Below are 18,609 nucleotides of genomic sequence, written 5' to 3'. Positions count from 1 at the left end.
GTCAAAAAGATGGGGCTACCGGCACCGTCGCCATAGGACGCCATACGGAGCCTTCAGAGTGCAACCGAACGCCTGAGTGACCGCAATGAAGGGCTGTGCTATTTCTATTGACTGTATGCGATAACATATTGCACATTTGAAGCAAGGTGTTGCTTGGTACACCTGAAGAAATATCCTCCAACACTATCAGATATCAGCCAACCATGCAGTACCAATAAGGCCAAACACAAGTTCGCGTGTTGTGCGGTTTTGAGCGTTCGCGTGTTGTATTTCGATTTTTTTTTTTTTTTTCAGATTAGGCAGTTCACCTTCTAGAAACAGGTGTTTAGCTCCGATATGAATTCGTTATTAGCAGTTACAAGCACGAGTGAGGTCGAAACGATTACCTGTCGTTTTGTACACTTGTGATGTCGCCGCACTCGAAGATTTCGTGTCTGATAATGCGTATTTTCTTGACAGGGGGAGATGATTGGTCAGGACTCGTACGTACGAGTTATCGCAGTGTAGTGTGCGTGCAGTCATGATGATAAAGCGACACCGATTGTGAACATATTTAGATCATTTCACTGCGAATTTTGCTACGATCACGTAAAACATAATGGAATAGACGGCAGTTTTGTTAAAGCGCAAAACCGATACACTTCAGGCGCAATATTTTATTCACTTGTCTCTTTTCTTGATCTGACTAACAAATTTTGTGACCGTTAAGCTAATATTATAATAGCGTAGCTAAGTGGGCAGACCTTGATGTATATATTGATGTGACTGCTCGCTGCTGATACATCTCCAGGGATTATGCTTGCTTCAACTTGCATGTTCAAAAAACCAATGCTTACGATAGGCAGCTTGAAAACAACACAAATACGTTCTTACGGGCACTAAAAAAATATTGCTCGCACAGTAATTTACTAAGGTAATAAGGTGGTAACAGTTATCTGCTATTACGAGAAAATATCGGAAAGAAGTACGCGCAATCAGATGTCGCTTCATCGGTGAATGCATACGATTGGACCTGTGGTATGGATGGAAAAAACTTTATTTTAAATATGGCAAAGGTATTCACTGGCCATTATCTGACTAAAATATGGCCAAATGTAAATTGTCACCAGCACCCACGTTCGTTTGTGCTTTCGGTTGAAAGCATTGCATCTCTCGTGAGTAAATAGTTACCCCGAAAGTGCAAACAGCTCTTTTCTGCATTTACGCAAGACGTCGTCCACTTTCCGGACGGGGAAACCGAAGTGAGCTCAATGACGGCTAGGTTACGCGTTTAAGTATGGCAGCGCCTATGCCGAGACACTGTAAAGGGTCTGTATATGTTTTCTCTCTCTGTGCAAAGCAACGATAACACGTTCGCATGCCCAGCAGGCATGTTCACCTCAGTCCTCGAGTGCTCTAGCCTCAGAGCTTATGTGGATAGTTATAATGACACGGCAGACATATAATTTTCATTATACGTGTTTACTGTAATCCTGAGGGTGTAATAAGTTGCCACAGATCACGCTGCAGATGCAGCAGCTTTATATATATATATATATGTGTGTGTGTGTGTGTGCGTGCGTGTGCGTGTGCGTGTGTGTGTATGTGTGTGTGTGTGTTGGCAACATAAAAGAACATTTGGGCACAGAAATACGGCGTCGGCTGCTGCTTGAGCGCGGTATTTAATGTATTAGTGGTTTGTAACCTTGCACTTTTACGCAGCGAAGTTCCCTAAGTGTTTCCAACATTTTCATGGCACAAATGCACCAACCTTTGCGTCCTAAATACCCAAGAGAGGTGGTACCAGCGACCGACAACGCTGAGACTGCTTTAATACATGTGCACGCACGTTTCAAACGTGCAAGTTTTACTCGCAAGAAACCCGTCTTCGTCAATCCTAGCAGTAATGTAGTTATGGCCTACGCAATAGATTTCTATTTAAAGATCGGAAAACAGAGAGAAACAGGCGGCACCAACATAGGCTTTCTTGTACAGAAGCCCTTTTTAATTTTTCATTCCGAGACAAGTTACAGAAAAACAGAGGAATCTCCTAAAGCCAACATACAGACAGGTAGGTACCGTGGGTATGCAAAAGGGCGTTAGGCTCTCGGTTCTCGTATCGTCTGTCTATTTTAGAAGGCGCGTGGAGACCACATCACTTTTACCACCTATAGATTCCTGGGAATCCTCCCTCTCGGAGGCATCATAACACGTCTGAGAACCCTGTGGCACAACTATGAGACCTGTCGAAATACTTGTATCAAACGTACGCTGCGCTCGCTGTAACAGTTCCCCTAGCCCCATCTAAATAACCGTTTACTTAAGTTGTCGTTCATGCAGAAGCTTACGAGCGGACTATTTTTTGGAACCACAGAATATATTTTCTCACAGAATCCTACCAGGCTAACTACGAAATTTTCAGGCGCGGAACTAAGTGTTATAAAAAAATTAATACGCTATAATAGTTGTGCTACCATGTAATCGGGCGTCTTAACATGCAAGCGCTTCTCAATGCGCCCAATATAGTAACCCTGCAGTTTCCTTGGTTTATCTCTGGAACTACCATCATGGTTACGCAGTGGCTGTAGCGTTCTACTTCTGAGCCCGAAGTCGTTTATCCGATAGCCTGCCGCGGCAGCCACATTACGGTGCGGGCGAAATAAAATGTGCCCGTGTACTTAACTTTAGGTAACCGTTAAATAATATCCTGAAGTCAAAATTAATACGGAGACCTACAATACGGCGTACCTCGTGGCCACAGCGTTGCCTTGGGACGTTAAATCCATCAATCAATCAGTCTTTCAGGGTCTATCAATGGGCTTTACATCTATGAAATTTTTTATTCTGTTGGCAGAAAGACACCGCTCACCGGCGTCCACATGGTCCGTCATAGAAATTTATTGCTGTACGACTTAACCCTCATCCAGAATTTGCTGATTTTCGACACGACGCTGTCGACAAACCACATCACTTTTCCCGGATAGTTCTCGAGAGCTCGCGCACCGGCGGAGTCTAGCTGCGGGTACTTCAAATGCGGCTTCCAGTACTGGCACCGGTCTTGGCGCAGCTGCGAGCCCGTCGTGTATCGCCGGGGCTGCAGAGACAGATAGGTGCCGTTGCTCCTTTGAAACTCGTCCCAGCGCGTGTCTTGAGTGCTTGGGTTCCTGAAAAGCGGCAGAACGAAGGACGCCATCCTTGTCAACGGGCACAGTGTGACGTCACGAGAATGATGACGCAAGCGCGGGAAGGAGTGGTCCCCGATACCACCGATAACGAGGAAACGGGCAAGCAAGAAGGAGCTAACAAAAGCGAGGTAAGTTTTTTTTTCCCATTTTTTTTCTGTTGGTGCTGATGTTGGCTTTCTTTTTGCCTTCTGGATACAACGCTTCATACCGCAGAGTCTAGAGGGCGCGCTGGCTAACCCACATCCTGTTGCGCATGGCCACGCGCTGTTTACATTGTGTCTGTTCGCTGCCTTCGATGAAGAAGCCGAAACACCAGGTAATCATGAGTACGACAGTAGAGCCATTGAATGCTGTTGTAAAGAAACTGACAAAGAATAAAATATGAGTTCATTGGAGAAGACGGGAGCGTTCCGCTGGCAAAGTGCTCGTGGCGTGAATGCGTCCCTTACGTTGAATTTATTGTGAGGCGCGTGGAGAAAGAGAGCAGCACCGACCGCTTAGAGGAGAATGCCTAAATTCCTGGAGCATGACATGAGTGAAAGAGACCAAACTTGTTACATGTACATTAAATTTGCTATTTGACAGCAATTGGCAAGTCAGAAAAGAGTAACTGGGGAAAGGAATATAGGGTCCAGAAAGAACAAATTAGTGTTCCGTGGGTCAGTCTTCTTTTTTTTTTTTGTCTACTGAACGTGCAGCCACGGGTAAGAAACCTTCCGGAGATGTTTTACAATTTTCTAATTATGGTTTGTTACAATGTCTGTAATTGCTGTGCGCGAGGTGTGAATGAAAGCAGGACGTTTCTATCAGCAAGGGCTACTTCGCTCGTAGGAGTCGAGCGTAAAGGTTTTCCATACGTACTCACCCTGTCTTGGCGAAGGTGACCCACATGTTGATGATGTTCTCGGAGAATCGTGCCTCCTCTTCCGTGTAGTGCGCGGGCAGCCTAAAGGGCATGCCGAAGACGTACTGCACTTCGTCGCTATGCGGAACGCCCATCCAGGGGCCCCAGATGCTGGCCTCGGTGCGGTGCTCGAAGGAGTAGTAGAACACTGGGTTACCGTGCCTCGCGTACGTGTGGGCGAAGTGCACCGACGGGCAGACGAAGAACAGGTCGCCCACGATATCAATTAGCCGCCCACGCAGAAGCTCGTCCTCACTAATTGCACCGGCGCCATCTTGAGCGTCTAAGTACACGTCGAACAAGTCGTCAGGCACCGGCGCGTGCAAAGCGTGCAGCAGCACTCGGGCCACTTTCTGCGTGTCCTCTCGCGAGACAGGTTGCGTCGTCTTGAGAGGATAGAGGTGCGGAAAGCCGAGAAAGAGGAAGAGCGATCCTTCGTCTGCGTTGGTTCCGATCAGGACCTCGCCGTCTTGGAACTGACCCCTTTCGATCTGCACCAAGTGGGATTTGGGCATGAATTCATCGCCGTGCACGGGCCTCATGCTGATGATCTTGCCTCGTGAGAAGGCGATGTGCGCGCGCAGGATCTCATCGGCGCTCTTGGACCGCAAGCATCGTACGACTAATTCCGGGTGAGAGAGTAGGTCCTCGTCTATGCTGCTCGCGCAGCCGAGGGTGCTGGCGAAGTCGTTCGACACCCGTATGGCTTCCTCCGTGGTGCTCATGAAGGTGGCGGAGTAGAGGCTCCCACTCTGCAAGATGACGCGCTTGAACAGGCCACGGCTCAGGGGAGATAGGAGGTGCAGGTTGGCCGAGATTGCTCCAGCGCTGACTCCGAAAAGAGTCACTTGGTCGGGATCACCGCCGAAGTTGCGAATGTTGTCGTGCACCCAACGCAACGCGAGCAGCTGGTCGTGGAGAGCCATATTGCCAGGGGCGTCCTCTGTGTCTGCAGTGAAGAAGCCGAATGCGCCGAGCCGGTAGTTCATCGCGACCACAACCACGTCACCCAGGGCGGCAATCACGGAGCCGTTGTTGTAACTATGGCTGGCCGATCCCATTATAAATGCACCACCGTGGAGCCATACCATTACAGGCCTGCTAGAGGAGTCTGTTTGAGGAGTCCACAGGTTGAGGTAGAGGCAGTCTTCGCTGTGCCGGCTCTCGTCCTCGAAGCCGGCGCTGAGAAACACATTCTCGAGTTGCATGCACGAATAAGGCATTGTCGTTGCGTCCCACACATCTTTCCAAGGCAAAGCTGGCACAGGCTTTCGGAATCGAAGTTCGCCCGTCGGTGGCTGAGCGTACGGAATGCCCAGAAAACCGAACACGGTCTTGTCTTTCACGGAAATTGGAAGACCACGCACCAACCCGGAAGTGGTGTTGACGACGTGCGACGACGCTGCCGAGATCACGGTCACGGCCAGGAGCGTCGCTGTAGGAAGCCTGTTCATTGCTGAAGAAAAAGAAATATGTTAAAGCTCTGTTCTACTTCCAAAGTTGTTTTGATTTGACGCTATTTTCAAGGTGTATTGCTGCCCCATCTCTTAAACAATGATAAGAGACTCGCATGCCCGCTTTAATGCTTGTGTATCTATCTCTTTTTTCTTCAATGTTTCAATGTTTGTAGCAGTTGCGCCAGTGGCATGACTTACTGAATACCCTTGCAGAGAATCAAATTTCTGCTCTCGTACTGATGGCAACATCCCTTTTGGACAAGCATTTGGTTCATTAGGTCAAGTTCTGGGACGCATTTGTCTCTAAGGTTTGCAGACACTTGAGAAACGAGTACGCAGAAAGTGATAAGTGTATCTTTGTCGCAGTGACCGATGAAGCTATCTGCAGAGAACGTGCAAGGGGAACACTGGCACACGTTAACCCTGAAACCCACCTCCATCATTTATGCTGTGACGTTACTTCCTGTTGATTAAAGGAGCGGTAACAAAGCAAAGGGTTTATTGCATTAATTCATTCACGCTGTCATTGGCAAGATAACCAAGCTTGTCATGCCTGTCATTCAAAACTGATGCTATTCTTTTGCTGTATGCATGCTTTCGTACATAAGAAGCTATCTTTCAGCACGATATTTTCGCAGTGAACCGTTTCATACTTAGCCTAGTCACGCACTTGTCTTTAACTTGATCACGATGTACATCTACAAGAGTATTGGATGTCCTAACTTTCTAGGATTCTCGCCTTACATGAAAACACCGAAGTGTCGTAACACCCAACAACGTACTCTATAAGCTTTGACACCAAAGTAACAGCCGTTGATATGGTATAATAAAGTGCTTTGCAGGGTTAGTAGTTGTACTTTGGTACACAATACCGTGCAAGTATAAGCATAGTGCCAAAAGTATATGCTACAAAACGTGCTGCGCAACTCGTTATAAAGAATAGAACGGGGAGGGGGGGACAAAAAAAACGTTTACCTCTTTGTAACCCTCCTGCATGTGGCCACATCCCTTCCTCTGTCGGCAAATACACTGATCCAGATGTTAGGTGTCGTCAAAGGTTCTCTCTGGGAGCTGCCGATAACGTATATGATTTGTTTGCGGATAGATAGCGTCTCTCATTCTTATCGCGGAGACTCATGCTGTACAAGCAGCTCTTATCAGTGCTTGCATCTGCGTAAAGCCCGACCTGCTCATTTGTAGTTGCACGGCGTGAAAAAGGAAGATGGTGAAAAATATATCTTTGGGTGTCAGCACCGTCTTACTCCAACGATCTCACAGCTCGCTTCCGTAAATTGAAAACAGGCATCATGAAAGCCTGCTGTGACAACGGCTGTTCAAGTTGTAAGGTCTGCTGGGGCACACTAATTATCTAAAGCGCACACATTTGCCTTATCGGATCGTCATCAGATGTCTCCTCAGAAGCACCATAAAACTAAACAGAAGCATCTTCGCAAATGGTAGTGTCTAATGCTGCAGTCAGAAGTTATAAATTAGACAGTAAATTATTATATTACCCAAAAGGCACATCTCTATGACCTCCGCCCCATCAATTTGGTCCAATCGTTTTTTTCGAGACGCTTCTTTTTGTTGTGTTAGGCGATCGTCAGTGAAACATCCAAAACTTAGCCTTCAAGTTTTATCTCCCTATATACTTTATTCTGTACACAGTCCTTGTACCTATATTTTCGTAATATTAATTTTAATGATAATTATTACAATAACTCAGTAATAACAACACAACATCCCCGCACCTCCGCCAACATGTTACAGGGATGTTGGGAGTATAGACCGTTTAATTGTGGGCGCTGCCAGTTTTCGATCACAGCCGCCTCTATCGTCCGGCGACATGCCGTGGTATGTGGGATCGCGCTGGAGGGTGCATGGCGAACGTGCTGTTTATGACGAGTGGCAAGTTTTCGTGCTTTCCCGAAAGGTGCCAACAACTTGTTTGGATTGGGAAATTTCTTAGAATGTTGTCGCTAATGTTTTAGCTTCGATATAGCCGCAATATAGAACGGCGACGGGCCTAGAGGCGCTCCTGCAGCCCTCCCTACGATCGAAATAGGAGGCAAGTCTGAACATTGTCAATACGTGACGCATACATCTAACGTGTTAATATTATATGTCTACCCTTGGACTTCATTAAGATATCACTCAGGCGACAACAAGCAGAGGTGTCTCCGTGTGTAATGCGGTGTGTAACACGAGCTTACAGCCCAATCCAGGTAACTGTGAAGCTCCGAGGAAACAGCTTCCATGCTCCTATAATTTTCACAGAACCAGTTTCTAAATATTGTTTACCTGAGAATCGGACATCAAACTTTACAAAATAAAGAACCGTAAGATAATTCGGTCGAAAGAGCTGTTAACTTGTATAAAATGAGCTACTGACAGTGGCCGTGAATATGCCACCATCAACCAGACGCACGCGCCGAGTAGGCGCGTGCGTCTCGGGCACCTCGCCTACTCGAGATAGGGCACCTCGCCTACTCGAGATAGTTGAAAAACGAATAGCTACTCTTTGCAACGGCAACTTTATTTTCTGTAGTAGTACAGCGCGCGGTGAGCGGCGTTGACAGTTTGCTGGTGAGATTAGGAAGCACGTGAGAGACCCTGTGAACTAAGGCCGGCCGGCACACTGCAGGCATGGCTTTGGTTACAGAATGGAAAAGAACACACGCTCATTTCTTAGTCAGCACGTACTGTTTTCATAATGCGACCTCGGTGAACTTCCACCAGAACGTTGGCTGGCAAGCATGATAATCTTAGAACACGTTTGAGCAGGATAAATTTAATGTTCGTACACGAAGAAATAATTCATCTATGCGCCATATTGGAACGACTCGGAATACGCACCTTTCTTTCGTATCCTAGTTTGATCATGGGTGCCGAGTTCCGAGTTCGTCGCCATGCGCTAACGGGGAATAAAACCGTCCGAACGTACACGCAATGGCATCAAGTCTTTTCTGTTTATGCTGGCAATACAAAGCGGACGCTTCTCTGCTATCGCAGTGGAGATGTCCACGAAGTCGCCGGAGCTAGAGATGCACTTCACGCTTCCTTCCGAAAGTTATTTTTTGCAACCGAATACAGCAGAGTGGTAGCCCGTAAACCTTGAGTCATCTGACAGCAGAAATCCCAGACAGAAAACGTTAGAATCGAACTAATTCGCAATTAAACCGCTGCCTTGCCAAACTACCGCTGGGAGAAAACGGATTCGAAGGAGAGCGGGGCGGCGAGCTGGTTCGAGGCTACATTCCTCCTCGCCGATAAAACGGTCTATAGACCGTTTTACTGAAGGCGCCGCCATTATGAGATCACAGCGCCGTCTGTCTTCCGGCGCCATGCTGGTAAGTGGGTTAGCGCTTAGAGGGTGCAATGCAAATGTACTTTTGACAAAGAGTGGTGTGTTTTCGCGTTTTACTGAGAGGTGTAACAAGTTTTTGGGTTTATAAAACCTCTTCGCGTGTCGTTACCAAGCTTTCAACTTAAAAATAGCCTCATTATCGAACGGCGACCGACCTAGAGGCGGTGCAACAGCTCTGTCCGCGATCGAAATAGGAGGCGAGTCAAGACTGAACGTTGTCGATACATAACACACGTGCAATTTGATATTATTGTATGAGTAGCATTGAACTCTATTAAAGCAACTGACAACCGATTTTTAAGGACCAGTTTTTTATGGCGCAACGCTAAGCTAACCCTCGGTAGTGCTTACATCTGCAGCGGTTGCTTCCAAAATCGTGTGGATATTTAGAAAGCAGAATTTTTCGATCTGAGCAGCCTCTAAAGAAGTAAAAGCTACGTTCCTCCTCGCCGATAGAACGGTTTATAGAGAGACTGTATTTACAAAATATGTAGAAGCAGAGTCCTTGTGGTTAAGATGACCGACCAGCAACAACACGCAGCAGCCAGCGTCTCGCGATCTTCTTCTTCCTTTCTCTTCTTTTATCCTTCGGTAACAATATTATTACCTTATTGCTGAAAGTTACAAGGATACAGTTGACAAATAAGACCTCTTAGTGTCACATATGGCTTTAGTAGCAGTGCCTGGAAGGCATCAGAAGCGTAATAATTTTGATTGACATACATTTCACGTCATTTTAATTTCCATTTAGTTAAATTATCTCTAACCAAAAGCGAACGAGCAGTAGAAAGGAGAGGGTAATTACCGGAGGCACCTTTTAAGTTGCACCTCAGCACCTTGTCCAATTGATATTTTGTTTTAGCCCGCAAGGCACTTGGAGACAGCTGATTAAAATATACAGGAACATAGTAATCTTCTATTTGCTTGCCATAAAAAAATATGGGGTTTTACCTGCCAAAACCACGATCTGATTATGAGGCGCGCCGTAGTGCGGGACTCCGGAAATTTGAACCACGAGGGGTTTGTTAATGTGCTCGTAAATCTAAGTACACGGGTGTTTTCGCATTTCGCCCCCATCGAAATGCGGCCGCCGTAGCCGGGATTCGATCCTGCCACCTTGTGCTTGACAGCCCAACAGCATAGTCACTAAGCTATTACGGTGGGTTTTGCTTTCCACGTCCTGTACAATTGCTGGGTACAAAACTTACGATACACTTGCTTGAATGTTTTATACCGGGACACATATATGATCGGCATTGTTCTAACGAGGGATCTTTCGTGCTGAGTAAGTGTTTCGACATGCACGCTCCAACTTGAGGCGTTCCTATTTCGACCACGGTTGAACACTCCAAGTGTCGATGTTGTTATAAGCATCAGTATAGTTGGGCCACATGTACCTCCTTCGCGCTCACGTCACCAAGTTTATCTGTTTCTTTTTTTTTTAGTAAAAACAAACGTTTAACGGCGCTTACGCACAATCTTTTCTTGCAAGCGAAATGCATCCTACGGTAAACGTGATGTAAGCATATCTCCAGTGTCTTAACGAATAGTGCTTTACTTTATCTATGGTGCAAATATTATTGGAACCTGCACTGTATGTGGCGCGTACATTTTATCACAGAGAATGTAGCGGTGGTGGTGGTAGTGGTGGTAGTGTCTGCAGTCGGCGTCACCCTCGTGTAGATCGCGGAAACGGCGGCCACCAGAGCGATGGATGGGTGGATGGGTGTTATGATCGTCCCCTTTGGAACGGGGCGGTGGGTTGTGCCACCAAGCTCTTGCTATTGTACTGCCCAATGTCCTACCTAGGTTAAAAAAAGAAATAGAGATAAAAACCAATATGAACTCCCACAACCAAATTTTCTGACCACCTATTGAGAACTTTGCTTTTGTACGTCTCCGTTTTCTGTCGTTTCACTACTTTTCTTCCACCAATCTTCCAATCGCCTCTTACTCCGCAGCCAGCGAGTGACGTCTGACGGGAGTGGCTGGGCCCGAGATTAGCTGCGTCGGCCGCGCGTGCCAGGCAATTCTTATCTCGAGCCCAGCAGCTACCGTTAGATGTCGCTGGCTGCCTCCGGACCGGCATGGTGGCCGTCGTTACTGCGCTCTACACGAGGGGGACGCCGACTGTACTTAGGTGAATATTGGACCGCTAGTGGACTGGACTTAGGTGAATATTTTTACCGCTAGTAGGATATTTTATATCATCGAAGTCATATGCCATACTCAAGTACATTATTCCGCTACCTACAGTTCAGGTTACGCGTTATTTACCCCTGAGCATTTACACGCGATTCACTTACTGGCGGACGCCAAAGTAAAGACAGCACGTGGAGAAGGAAACATGGATAACGTTTCTAAGTAGCAGTCCTGAAAAAGCAGTCTGTAGTAAGCCTAGCTTACTAGAACAGCGACTACGTTTGGCGATATACACATCAACAGCGGCGAACATTACAACGGAATAATGGGTCATGTTCATACTTGAAAATGACGAGGAACTTATGGTACAAACTACCGACTGATCTCAAAGGACTGACCCATTCGAAGTCATAGGCTGTCTTGAATGGTCAGACACCGCCGTGATGGTCAGACACCTAAGGAAGTTCACGCCACTTCGACGCTAGCGCGGATGTTCACCATGACTGTCAGATCGTGCAGTAACTGTCCCCATAAAACCGGCGGTGCAGATAAATTCGTCCGAATCTCAACGTCGGCGGCTCCTTTCTCTTAGATAGCGAGGCCGATCTGTGCCGACCATTCGAGTAGTGCCGCTCTCGAGATGATAAGAGAAGAGCAAAGGATGTCACTTGAATGCACGAACCTGGCGACAAGGAAACCACACATCTCCGAACACCGCAGAACCCGTCATGCGGAGCGTCGAAGACACCTGCGGGAAGCAAAACAAGATAAAAACCGCCAGCGAAGGTGATTGTGGCTTCGGAAGAACTTACCAGACTGCTTCGAGCGCCAAGCTTTCAGTAACTGCTTGTTATCCTTGGCCGTACACTTCTCACGTGGCTCGGGTATACTACAAATGCCATTGCGTGTGAATCCTAAGATTTCTAAAACTGTATTGGCAAGTCTCATGTATTATGTCGTAACGGCTAACTTCTCTTTGAAATATACAATATGTGTGTTCTTTTTTTTTTTCGTCTAGGATGCGCTACGTTTACAGATGGTTAAATGAGCACGTATCATTAATACGAGAAGTTACATAAAACGGAGCATTCATTCATTCATTCATTCATTCATGCAAAGTTATCTTGTTGCGGGCTTCGCACTGTTCGAAACGCTCCGCCTTGATACAGGACGAGCATCTCCATGCCGAGACATATATTGTTCTACACCGAACGCAGGCTGTCTTCGCATTAACATTTCAATAGGATAACAGCGCAAGAAACGGCACGAACAAAACCCGCGCTAGGCTGTCTTGTTTAAATTCAACATATACCCAACGGCCCAAGTTAGCCTTCTTTTGCCATCGTATATTGTTATTTTAGGTTCATCATGTGTCGATAGATGGCGGTAGGTATGTTGTTTTTATGGTTGTAAAGTGAGAAAACGTGCTGGAAACTGGAAACAGAGACTGAAAGTGTCCTTGTCGTCGATATCACCGAGTGGTCAGTGTCGCTTTACAAATCGGGCGCCAAAATTAGGCTTGCTTCTAAATACTTTTGATTGATAAGAAGACGCACTGAACCGTAGTGAACTCGTCATCAAGAACGATAGTGAAGCAGCAGATATGTATTTTTCGTTAAATGATTACATTTAGTGATGAGTGCCTATATGAACATCTTCTCTACAGAGGGAGAAACTCGGCATGAACATCACACGCCATCTTTCTCCACGCTTGCATTCATATTTGTCTTTGATTGTCGAAGAGCCTTTCTTTCAGGGCCACAGTTTATGACAGGACTTAAGATTTAGCATGTGAGACGCTTTGTGCTCCACACTCTTTTAAAGGCATGCAACTTCCCCTCAGAATAAATAAAATATCCGCATATTTACGAACACAAATGCGTTACGTGTCCTTTTTTGCGCCTTACAATATCACATGCATTTAATTAGACAAATTAAATATTTGCATTACGTAACCTTATTTACGGAAATTGGCTGCTAGATAAAGTATTAACAATCTTGCGAAATGAGAAACATACTACAGAACATCAGGTATACCTTGCCTCAACGGCACCGCTGAGCGACTTCTACTTCCCTATTGAAAAGCCATGTACTTGCAGTGTCACCGCCGACCAAAAGACGGGAGTGCATTGACCTGAACTTAGAGCGTCCTCGGGCGATGTACTCGAATTTAAATAAATAAGTTTGAATGTCTACATCGTAGCTACTCTACAATAGACATTGTTGTTGTTGTCTCAGCACGTGGCTCGTTCCTTTTCCCCTTTCTTTTCTCCGGTCAAAGCTCAAAGCCGTAAACAGTTTCAGCACCCGCTCCGCACGCACATTAGCATAGCACATGTAGAGCATAACTACATGTCTAACGCTTGTTCTCTCCTCAAACCTTCTGAACTACAGCGCCAAATTTCATTTGCAAGCTTACTTTCCCGTATCGACTTTCTCTCAAAGTCACATCTTCTTTGCCTTCCGGCAACATATTATCATGCATTATAGTTTATGAAAGTTCGAGTGTGGTGCAGAAGTCTGTTGTTAAATTCGGAACATTGTAGTCAAGGGTAAGATGGGCGCCGACCAAAAGCATTAAAAGAAAAGAAACCAAGACGTTTCCAACTCGAGTCATTACTAATCCAAACTACTCATATCACGCTGAACTGCAATGCCGTCAGCCTTCCTTTCGTTTATGCCCGCTGTTTGCGTCATCTATTCACACGTACATAATCATCTCCCCCCTTTCGTTTACTTTCATTGTGAAGAAGGCCCACGTATGGGAGCTTAAACGTCTTGGTTTCTTTTCTTTTAATGTTTTTGGCCGGCGTCCGCTTTGCCCTTGACTATAAGCAATCCCGACCAGACGAGTTTTCGTCGAACTCTTGTTCCCCCATCGTGGCAATTACTGTTTATAGCGAAAACAATAGCCAATTTCTTAGGAAAGGAAAATTGAATGTACATTTTTGTAACGCCCGGCTGTATTCATAAATACGTAATTAAATGGCACTGATGAATAAGTCTATGTTTATATAGAGATGGCTTATTGACAATATAATGTGGAAGGAATTTCAATGAAAAAAATTCCTAAGACTACTAAGCACTTTCAGTTAGTTGCGAATGCGAAAGCATTAATGCCCAATTGAACGTCGCTGAGCGGTCTTTCGATTCATGAACTCCTCACGGGCAAGCGAACGCGTTGAGACGCATGGCGCGTTTTCATTTGACCTCACCGAGATGCTCTTAGAACGCAGGCGAGAGCTTTTGCGGTCAAGAAAGGCGCGGATAACACAAGCTTGCGATGATGACTAAGATGAAACGTTTTATTTAAAGAGAAAAAAAGGAGAGGGGAGTTAGGAGAAGGGTGGTCGGATTCTTATTCCGGAATTCCGTTGGCTAAGGCCGCCGCCCTAGCTCTTTCCACGAGGGCTCGCTGGTCCTTGAGGGTTGAGCTGGACAGGACTGCCTCCCATCCTTCCCACGTTGGCTGTTTTATAGTTTCTAAGGCACTATTAGCTTGGCAGGCCCATACCATATGGTACAAATCTGCTTTCTGCCCGCAGAATATACACTCGGCCGAAAAAGATTGTGGCTCAATAGCATGTAGCTTGACTGGGTTATTAAATGACAGGGTTTGTAACCTTCGTAAATGACATTCTTCTGATTTGTCTAATCCCTTAGTTGGGCCCGGGTATTTTCGTCGCGATAAGCGCAAGTGTTGTAATACGTCTGCATAAGTTATTAATGGCACTGGGAAGTCCAAGTCTTCGGGGAGGGAGGAGGAGGGCCCCCGGGGGAGAAAAGCTCGGGCGGCAGCCTGTGCATGCTCATTTCCCTCTATACCCTCGTGACCTGGCACCCAAATCAGCTCTTTGCGCGAAGCGAAGACCCCAGATTGTTTGAGGATCCTGCAAGCTAGCGGTGCAATTCGGCCCCGCGTGTAATTTCTATATGCAGTTTGCGAGTCTGTAATGATGTATTCTGAACTAGGATGCGAAGCCGCCGTGGCGATTGCCGCCTCTTCCAATTCTGCAATTTCCCCGTGCCGAACAGAAAGTCCATTGACCGTCTGCCCTTGATGCACCACCGATATTGTGGAGACTCCTCCCACCAGACCTGCAGCATCCACGAAGAAGGCTCCCTCTAATTTAGAATAGATCTGGTCCATATTTTTGGCTCTTGCCCTCCTCCTTGCTTGATGATATTCTGGGTGCATGTTTTTAGGAAGGGGCGGTGTCGCGAATTTGCCCCTCCACTCTTTCGGAATGTCTTGTCTTGTTGCCGTATAGTAAGGACAGCTGATATTTAGGTCCTCTAGTACCTTGCGTCCCGTTTTCGTTCCTGCCAATCTGGCATATTGACTTAATAGGTGGGCCTCAATTATCTGAGCGAAGGTGTCGTGGCGTGGCGGCGATACCCTTTCCCTCGCGATACACCTGGCGCGCTACTGACCCAGCAGGTGTTCCCTTTCGCTCGCTCTGCCCCGTCGAGGTGCGCTCGTATCGTGGCGTCGCAGACAACGGGAACTCCGTTGAGGCGCGATCGTGACGCAGCGTTGCAGCAAATGGGAATTTAGGTGCCGTTTCGCTGCTACAGACGCCAGCTTTATCGCTCAATGAGCCATTTGACGCTTTCGCATAAAAAAAGATTGATTTGAGTAGTGGTTGCCGGGATAGAAGTCACGTGCCAGGCGCTCCCATGCCGAATGCTACGAAGACATCCGGCGTTACTGACGGTGGTATACAATATTTCCCAACGCCGGACGTTTCACGTGGTTTGTTGATGCTTATGAGAGCTGCCCATGTCCATATAACGCGTTTTAGGTTCTTTAACATTACAGTGCTGTCTTTATTGAAAGAAAAAGTCGGGTGTTTTGGTTTCCCATATCTAAAAAGCGTGAACCAAACTATTAAAGCAATTTGGTTCAACGATCTCGTTATCTAAGCAAGAGGAACCGTCGCTGATGCGTTTAACGATTTCTTTTCGGATGTCTACACGCAAGACAACCCTCAACTAGCGAAGACTGTCGAGCGCAGTATCCACCCTCCTGACCTTATAATCACTAAAGAAGGGGTCTTCGATTTCCTCTTATAGGTCGACGCTAAGACCTCGAATGAAATTTTGTACATAAATTTTATTCATAGCCTTGTCTCTGGTGACATCCCTAATTATTAGAAAATTGCAAGGGTTGTGCCCATTCACAAATAAGGTAGCAGTTTGGACACCCTTAATTACAGGCCAGTTTCTCTCCTGTGCTGTAGTAGCAAAACACTAAAGTATATTTCTTTCAAGTACACCGACGTCTTCCTCGAAAAGAAAAAGTTTTTTTCGCAAGAAACAGCACGGGCTTAAGGCGTGGCCTCTCCCCTGTCACGCAGCTAACACACGTCATCCAAGAATTAGTCCCAATACTCGATAAATCCGGGCAAATGAACATCGTGCTTTTGGACTTCGCGAAAAGATTCGATCGCGTGTCGCACTCGAAACTTTCACTCAAGATAAAAATAGCTCTCAACAACGACGAAATCATCCGGTAGCTTGGCTCGTTCTTTAGTGATCGCTGGCAGTACGTACGTACATGTGGATAGATGTGCCTAATAATGGAGCAGTGTAGTCCGGAGTGCCTCAAGGCGCCGTAATTGGGCCCCTATGGTTTTTAACTATAATGAATCATCTTGAAGTTATCCCTACTTCACTTCAATGCCGTTTCTCCGTCGACGACTGCGTTTTATTCACTGACATCATTTCTCCAGATGGGCAGTTTTGTTTAAATGAACATCTATTCGATGTGTCTTCATGGTGCATAAGATTGCAGATGATCTTGAAGTTATGCATCCTTCAGTTCAATGCCGTTTCGTGGCTGACGACTACGTTTTGTTCGCTGCCATCATTTCTCCAGATGGCCAACTTTGTTTAAATGAACGTCTATCCGATGTATCTTCATGGTGTACAACGTTGCAGATGATTGTTAATGTGTCTAAGGGCATGCACGCTACTGATAGTGATAAAAAGAATCCATTCACCATTCCTTGCTCAAAAAAGGAGAGTCCGCCTCAAAACCGTACGTGCATAGATATATGCAGGAGTTAGTGTCAGCTCAGATTTCACTTATACATTTAATGTTCAACATCTAATCAATTGTTAATTTTTAAAGAAGTGTGGTTTCTTTGGAGAAAAATCACCATCCAAGCACTCCGTATAGATGATTAAACAGTAAAACTGAAACGTGTGGTCCCGGTATTTATGACTGAGTTAATCCCGACTGTTCATTAAACGACGGCTTGGTAGGCTGCCCGATCCTCGGAACACAGCTGCTGCTTGCGCTCGGCAGCACGCGCCTGTTCTTGTGCCCGGGCTGCTGTATCGGCTAGGCGTAGACGAGCTCGTTCCCGTTCTGCTCGTGGCGTGGCTGATCAAAAGCTGCCTGCTACTCAGGAGTACGTATAACGCGTGGCCGGACGGACGTATGACGTATGACGGACGGATGATTCGGCTAACCATATACATCTTCGCTGTAAAATGTGGCGTTCCACAGCACCAACGAAACTGACTGCCTACAAAACGCTAACCACGCCGATGATAAACTGCGCCGATGTGATGCGGGACCCACGCACAAAGCACTGGATTGCCATGTTGGAAAGCATCCAGCAGAAATCATTGCGGTTTATCTCCATTAGATATGAACCGCCATCATCTATGACGGAGTTATACCGCATGTCCAGCATGCCCAACTTCGAAGCAAGAAGGAAAATCAATCGCTTAAATACGTTATTTGAAATCTTGAATATTACCAACTGCCTCGATATTACGTGCTACGTAAAATCAGGTGGAAAAATGCCGACACACGTCACAGTAGGTCATTCCAAGAGTTTTTTTATGCACTTTTAGGTACAGCTGCTTCCTTCATACCGTCGTTGAGTTAAATAAACTTCCAGCTGAGATAACCGCAGATACCATGATATCCTTCACATTGAACATCGAAAAACTGATTTTTGAAAGCATGGCATCATAGATCAACGGGATCTTTTTTATTTTTTTTTTATTTTTTAACATCTCATTTAATCATGTAATTTATGCGCCATTCAATTTCCTTCCTTCTATCCCTTCTATTGGCTTGTTTTGTACACAAGGTGAATTCATTGTGTGTCGATGATAAACCTGATTAGGCTCTGGTTAGTGATGATAGTGGTGGTAGTTATTTTTTGATAAAATTATAAGTTTATATTGTTAGTTTATTTATATATGATGAGGTCTGCTGAACACTGATATTGCACCCTCAATGTATACCCACGTAACTAGATGCCTTCGGACAGGGAATGGCTGGTAGCTTTATCTGTAAAGAAATAAACAGATTAGTAAATAGACGAATACAGAAATAAATTTGGCGCGTGTAATTTGAAATCATCTTGTGTCAATATAAATAAAGAAGCTGGCACATCCCACGTCCTGTGGGTATCGATGTTATGCGCAGCAGTGTGCAGGGAGCCTACCAAGCTAACGCAACGACCATGAGACCACCAAGACATAGGCGGCTGTTTCATGGCCTACATGACACTCATCTCATGATATTCATGTCATGACCTATCATTTATG

At 46.0% G+C, this 18,609-nt stretch overlaps 2 protein-coding genes across 6 annotated transcripts in view; one reads left to right on the top strand and one right to left on the bottom strand.

Moving 5' to 3' along the window:
* Positions 1-1,020: 1,020 nt before the first annotated feature.
* Positions 1,021-11,594, bottom strand: LOC126531058 (acetylcholinesterase-1-like). 2 transcript variants are annotated; one of them, XM_055070947.2, is made up of 4 exons: positions 11,433-11,594; positions 6,501-6,596; positions 4,030-5,524; positions 1,021-3,143 (listed from the first exon to the last, which is right to left on the bottom strand). In XM_055070947.2, the coding sequence occupies exons 2-4, from the start codon at positions 6,529-6,531 to the stop codon at positions 2,867-2,869; spliced, it is 1,803 nt and encodes a 600-aa protein (XP_054926922.1). In that variant the 5' UTR covers positions 6,532-6,596; positions 11,433-11,594; the 3' UTR covers positions 1,021-2,866. The 2 variants fall into 2 exon arrangements, with proteins under 2 accessions (XP_054926922.1, XP_050034396.1); XM_050178439.3 differs by lacking the exon at positions 6,501-6,596.
* The window catches only part of LOC129380078 (beta-1,3-galactosyltransferase 5-like), a 47,041-nt gene continuing 39,370 nt past the window's right edge, over positions 10,939-18,609 (top strand). The window contains exon 1 of one of the 4 annotated variants that reach the window (XM_055070949.1): positions 10,939-11,065. In XM_055070949.1, the coding sequence (XP_054926924.1) occupies positions 10,954-11,065 (112 nt within the window). In that variant the 5' untranslated portion in view covers positions 10,939-10,953. The remainder of the gene's footprint in view (positions 11,066-18,609) is intronic. The other 3 variants (XM_050178443.2, XM_055070950.2, XR_008612590.2) reach the window with 3 other exon arrangements.

The sequence above is a fragment of the Dermacentor andersoni genome, chromosome 5 (genome assembly GCF_023375885.2).
Source record: "Dermacentor andersoni chromosome 5, qqDerAnde1_hic_scaffold, whole genome shotgun sequence".
Taxonomy (NCBI): Eukaryota; Metazoa; Arthropoda; class Arachnida; order Ixodida; family Ixodidae; genus Dermacentor; species Dermacentor andersoni.
This window is presented reverse-complemented; position numbering and strand designations above follow the sequence as displayed.

Bases quoted from the DNA above. Each gene is read 5' to 3' on its own strand.
- LOC126531058 (XM_055070947.2), bottom strand. From the start codon at position 6,531: ATGTGGCCACATGCAGGAGGGTTACAAAGAG. The intron at 5,525-6,500 runs GTAAACGTTTTT...CTTTTTCTTCAG, and splicing joins TGCAGGAGGGTTACAAAGAG to CAATGAACAGGCTTCCTACA. The intron at 3,144-4,029 runs GTGAGTACGTAT...GCCGCTTTTCAG, and splicing joins GTCACCTTCGCCAAGACAGG to GAACCCAAGCACTCAAGACA.